General features: G+C 40.1%; 2 protein-coding genes across 2 annotated transcripts; both read left to right on the top strand.

The window, feature by feature from the left end:
• Window positions 1-1,410: 1,410 nt before the first annotated feature.
• LOC137946593 (uncharacterized) lies at window positions 1,411-1,854 on the top strand. Its single transcript, XM_068792931.1, has one exon. The coding sequence runs from the start codon at window positions 1,411-1,413 to the stop codon at window positions 1,852-1,854; it is 444 nt and encodes a 147-aa protein (XP_068649032.1).
• Window positions 1,855-4,432: 2,578 nt separating this feature from the next.
• On the top strand, window positions 4,433-5,453 carry LOC137946592 (uncharacterized mitochondrial protein AtMg00810-like). Its single transcript, XM_068792930.1, has 2 exons — window positions 4,433-4,825; window positions 4,974-5,453. The coding sequence occupies exons 1-2, from the start codon at window positions 4,433-4,435 to the stop codon at window positions 5,451-5,453; spliced, it is 873 nt and encodes a 290-aa protein (XP_068649031.1).
• The last annotated feature ends 743 nt before the right edge of the window (window positions 5,454-6,196 follow it).

Genomic DNA, 6,196 nt, shown 5'->3' with positions numbered 1-6,196 from the left:
ATACCATGAATTGGTTGAATATTTAAGCAAAATAGACTTATAGATATTTATTTTCATATATAATTCTCCATATAAATTCTCATTCTTGATAGCATACAATATCTCGGAAGTTGAAGCTTTCTGCTGCTATTCGAACCTTTTTTTCAATGTGACCTTTGCTGGTTCAAATATCGATTTCTCTTTTTAGAAAAATCCGATTGAAAATTGGTTGAATAGGTAAGAAAATAGACATATATATATTTCTTTTGATATATATATCTCCATATGAATTCCCGTTCTTGATAGCATAAAAGACCTTGGAAGTTGAAGCTTTCTACCGCTGCTCGAACCTCTTTTGCAATCTGACCTTCGCTCATTCAAATATCGATCTATCTTTTTAGATAATTCTGATTGGAAAAAATATTTTTTCCTTGGAAAGTAGACTCAAATATATTGCCGTCAATATATAATTTAAAATATGAAAAGCTCAGTATAGACGTTAAAAAGGCAAGGCAAACTACTGGTGTAGGGATTGAAAAAAAATAACTACAAACCTAGACTTCGGGTTTAGGGTTTAGAGAAAAGGATCTCATTATCTCTGTGGGTTGACCAAGTTAACTCACAGAACTTGCTCTGATACCATGTTGAATTTATGAAAAAGTGAAATACTTCATTGACTTCATTAACTTATTATAATCAAAGTACATGAACCTCTATTTATAATAGAGGAAGGTAGTAGAGTCCAATTACAATAAAATTACCTTTATCCCAATTACACCCAAACTCTAACACTTAAAGATAAGTCCTAGCATAATTAAATAACTCAATATAGATAAAAGACAAACATAACTCAAATTAGAACTCTTCTAGGACGTGACCATAAGATAAAGATGCCTTTGTGAGTCCTTCTTGATATTCCAACTTATGTGATAAGGATGTCAGCTCGTTGTAATCATGGTGGGTCCTACTTATGGGCTTGGGCCCATCCTGTGGGCCTTCCTTGGTATTGTGGGCTGGAGCACATCTTCCAACATTTTTTTTCTGGGCGTGGTGGTTCAGCTGCTCTATGTTAAATGTGAGCTTGGAGCTCGGGTTTCTATTCAAGGAGTCAAGGTTCTGTTCGAATTTTTTTTTTGCGTGGCTCTGCTGTTCTGGGCTGAACGTGCTCTACTACTCTGTTGTTCAGCAGCTCAGTGACCTTGGGTCTGGTCACTTTAGTTCTGGTAGTTTTGGAATTTTTTTCAAGGGTTTAAGCATTTTTGTTGCCTTCGGAAAACATCTTTGTGGGGCTTGCATTTCAGCAACTCTTACTCTCGGCTTACTGTCTTTCATCATGTCAACGAACAAGTTGGATTGTTATCCTATATGGTTCACGAGTAAAAACTACAGTGCCTGGGCATTTCAGTTCCGTTTATTTGTCATGGGAAAAGAATGAATGGGTGTGATCCAACACCTCGCGAGGCCAAAGCTTTGTCAAAATGGACCACCATGGATGCTAGGGTCATGATCTGGATACTTGGCTCTATTGTACCTCACCTAGTTCTTAATCTGAGGCCCTATAAAACTACAGCAGATGTGTGGAAATGCCTCCACAAGTTTTATCATCAAAATAGCACGGCTCGGCGTTTTCAAGTGGAGTATGAGATGACTAACTTCACACAAGGAAGCCTTTCAATTGAAGAATACTTTTCTGGTTTTCAAAAGCTTTGGGCTAACTATACCGACATCGTTTATGAGAACGTTCCAGTTTTTGCTCTCTCTGTTGTTCAAGTCGTGGATGAGACCAGCAAGAGAGATCAATTCTTGATGAAGCTCCATTCCGAGTTTGAGATTGCCCGTTCTCATTTGATGAATCGTCTCTGGATGCATGTTTGAGTGAACTTCTTAGGGAGGAGCAACGCACTGCTACTAAGGCTGGCATGGAACATCAGGCCCATGTTGATGCCTCTGCTACTGTGGCCTATGCAACACAAGGGAAAAATAAGGGTCGGGACATGAGTTATGTCCAGTGCTTTCATTGAAAAGATTATGGTCCTTTTTCTCATAAATGCCCAAAGAAGTCCTATAAACTACTACAAGAAACCAGGTTATCTCATCACAGCTTGTCCTACTCGTGCTGAAAATAAGAAGAGTATTGCTTATCATGCCTCCATTGGTATTTCTAGTTCTGCAGCATTGTCGATTGTCGTCCCGATTATTCCAACTCTTGTTCCTACAGCCCCCACAAATCCAACACACTCACCCCCAAAATGGTACAACAGATGTTCATCTCTGATTTTTCTACTTTTAGTCTCTCAGGTAAGCATAAAGTCTCTACTCAGCCATGGTATTTTGATTCCGGAGCTTCTAACCATATGACCAACAATGCCGTGTCTCTTTCCAATGTCTGAAAATATGATAGAAATCTGAAAATCAACACTGCTGATGGCAGCTCTCTGCCTATCAATGTTGTTGGTGATCTTTCCCCTACCTTAGCTAATGTTTTTGTGTCCCCTGACCTCTCAAAAAATCTTCTTTTTATTGGTCAATTGGTTGATAAAAATAGTAATGTTCAGTTCTTTCGCTCTGGTTGTGTTGTGCAGGATCAAGTGTCAAGGAAGGTGATCGTGAAGGGGCCTAAAGTGGGACGACTATTTCTACTAAAGTCTTTCTCTCTACCATTAGTCCTCGTGCTCCTTTACTTTCCTTTTCATGTAATGTTGTTGATTATGGCACTAAGATGTGGCATAGACGTCAAGGCCACCCAAACTCTGATATTCTTTGTACAATGTTTAATTCTAGTTTATTAGGAATTACAACATGCTCTTCTCTTGATCTTTCTTTTGAGTGTTAATCATGCAAACTTGGAAAAAGTAAGGTTCTACCTTTTTCTCATCATGCATCTCATGTCTCCCACTGCTTTGATATTATTCATAGTGATGTTTGGGGAATCTCTCTTGTTGTCTCTCATGCGCATTATAAGTACTTTGTTACCTTTATAGATGACTTCAGTCATTTTACTTTGGTCTACTTCCTACGAGTTAAGTCTAAAGTTTTTGTAGTATTTAAGCGCTTTCTTGCGCTTCTTGAGACTCAATTCTCTGCCCACGTTAAGGTACTGCGCTCTGATTCTAGAGGCGAGTACATGTCTAATGAGTTCCAGGATTTTCTTCAAAGGAAAAGTATCATCTTTCAGCGTTCTTGTCCCTCGACACCGCAACAAAATGGCGTTGTTGAGCAGAAAAATCATCATCTTCTTGATATGGTCCGAACTCTTTTACTTGAATCATTTGTTCCTCCTCGTTTTTGGTGTGAAGCACTTTTTACTTCGGTTCATTTAATCAACCGCTTGCCCTCTCCTACACTGCATCATGTTTCTCCATTCTTTAAGTTATTTGGTTATTCTCTGTCATATGCTGATCTTCGGACATTCGGTTGTGTTTGTTTTGTGTATCTACCTGCTCATGAACGACATAAACTTACAGCCCAATCAGATACGTGTGCTTTTCTTGGTTATGCTATTTCTCAAAAAGGTTATGTTTGCTATTGTTGATTTTCAGGACTCCGTGAATTTAGGTCATGGAGAAAAATGAGAGAGACACCATTGGGAGAAAATGGGAGGAGAAGAGGTTATGGACGTGATCCAAACCCTCCCCCATAAGGTATATTTATAGACATCAAAACTACCAATATTACAAGTATACCCTTCACCCTCATAAGAGTGAAGAAGAGACAGGAAACGTAAACTAATTACATCAGTGCCACCCTAATTACATCATATATTCCAATAGCTATGATTCGGATGCTCATCGTATCTGTGTTTCTAGGAATGTCGTTTTCTTTGAAAATCAATATTTCTTTCCTTCTCATGTTGTGCTGCCATCTGCATCTTTATCTATTCTGCCTAGCTTTGATGAGTCTCATTCCATTTCATTTGTGCCCCCTCATGATCCTGACCTAGCGCCTACTTCTGATCCTCCCTCTGCTCCTTCTTCTACCACTCTTCATCGGTCTACTCGCCCTTCTCGCTCCCTGATAGGTATGGTTTCTCCTCCACTGTCTCTCTTGCGACTACTTTATCATCTATTTGCATTCCCTCTTGCTACAAATAGGCAATGGCACATGAGTGTTAGCAAAAGGCAATGTAAACAGAACTACAAGCTTTTGAGGAGAATCACACTTGAGATATTGTTATTTGCCCCCCTGTTATAAGGTCTCTTGGGAGTAAATGGGTTTTCTCTGTAAAGCTGTAATCGGATGGCTCTTTGGATTAATACAAAGCCAGCCTCGTAGCCCTTGGGAACAAGCAAGAATATGGGATTCATTATGAGGATACATTTGCTCCAGTTTCCAAGATGACCACGGTTTGAACCATATTAGCTATTGCAGCCTCACAGTCATGGCCACTGCATCAGATGGATGTGAAGAATCTACATGAAGTATCCCTCTGGTATGACTACTTCTTCTCCTGATGATGTCTCCAAGCTACGCCGTTCTCTATATGGGCTTAAGCAAGCTCCTCGGACTTGGTTTAAGAAGTTTTGTTGTACACTTATTCTCCAGTTTTACACAAAGTCAATATGATTCATCTCTCTTCTATCACAAGTCTGCGGTGGGCATGGTCATTCTCTTGGTTTATGTGGATGACATTCTCAATACTGGCACTGACTCTAACCTGATTACTAAGCTTCAGCAGTTATTGCATGCAACTTTTCATATGAAAGATCTTGGCCAGCTCAAGTACTTCTTAGGGTTGGAAGTACATCATCGGGCCAACAGTATTTTCTTAAACCAGCATATTTATATTCAAGATACTATCACATTAGCTGGTTTGGAGGATACTTCTTCAGTTGTTACTCCTATGGAGGTAAATGTCAAATACAGGAAAGATGAAGGGGTTCTTCTTGATGATCCTACTATCTATCGACCTTGGTTGGGAGTCTCATATACTTGACCACGACTCGCCCCGATATCTCCTATGTTGTTCATCAGGTCAGTTTATGTCTTCTCCTCAGCATCTTCATCTTGTGGCAGTTCAGCGCATCATCCGCTATCTGCGAGGTTCTCCTACTCGTGGGTTATTCTTTCCAACAAGCTTCGCGCTTCAACTTTTTGCCTGTAGTGATGCTGATTGGGTTGGGTGCCCCTGTATCTGTCTCTCTACTACAGGTTGGTGTATGTTTTTAGGGGATGCATTGATTCCTTGGAAATGTAAGAAACAAGACCGGGTGTCCAAGTCCTCTACTGAGGCCGAGTATCGTGCCATGTCTACTACGTGTTCTGAAATTATATCGCTACGCGGTCTTCTTGCTGAGCTTCAGTTTCCTCAGACTACCTCTACACCTCTCCATGCGGATAACACGAGTGCTATTCAGATTGCTACCAACCCTATTTTCCATGAGCGCACCAAGCACATTGAGGTTGATTGTCATTCTATCTGCGATACCTTGGAGCGCCAGGTAATATCTCTTTCGTACATCTCTTCAGATCTTTAAGTGGCTGATGTCTTCACTAAAGCAATGCCTTAATCCTGACATAATTTTCTAGTTGTTGTTGGTTGACTTCCCAGCATCAATTTGAGGGGGAATGTTACCATACATTGGAATTTATATAAGATAGGATTTATGTTAACATTTGTTGTATAGATAATTACATGTAAATAGGTTAATTAGAAAGGGATTAATTGGGTTGGGTTGTACTATATTTAGCCAATGGGATGTATTGTAATTAACCTAACCCTAAAGTTTAAATAGAAAATAATGAGAGGGAAGCAGCACTCCCATTTTTCTCTCTTCCCGTTTTTCCAACCCCTCTTGTGTCTTCCTATCCACGGTGAACTCAGAGCTTGGAGCTCTTGTCCTTGGTTGTTCCGCTAGCCTCTTGTGGTGGTGTTTCTGTCCACGAAACTTGGAGCTTGGAGCTCTTGTTCTTGGTTATGTCGTCAGCTTCACTTGGTGGTGTTTTTGTCCATGCAAACTCAGAGCTTGGAGCTCTTGTTCTTGGCTGTTCCGTCAGCGTTCAATGGTGGTCGTTGCTGCTCTCTCCAGCAACTCCGTTGGTTGTTCTCATCAGCCTTTATTCACCTAAAAATCTTTGTCACAATTGTCTTCATCTTCTGAGGGTGCTTCTTCAAGGCTGTGTTTAGAACACAAAAGGTAGAGAGAAAACAAAATGAAGAGAAGAGAAAGAGAGAAAAAACAAAAGAGGTTTATTTTCTCTTATTTGGATGCCCTCGGAA

This window comes from Aristolochia californica, unplaced genomic scaffold (assembly GCF_029961685.1).
Source record: "Aristolochia californica isolate CCGP_79_NKW_82.1479 unplaced genomic scaffold, dmAriCali1.0.hap1 SCAF_12, whole genome shotgun sequence".
Classification (NCBI taxonomy): Eukaryota; Viridiplantae; Streptophyta; class Magnoliopsida; order Piperales; family Aristolochiaceae; genus Aristolochia; species Aristolochia californica.
The sequence above is the reverse complement of the archived record's forward strand: the minus strand, read 5'-3'. Positions and strand labels throughout refer to the sequence as shown.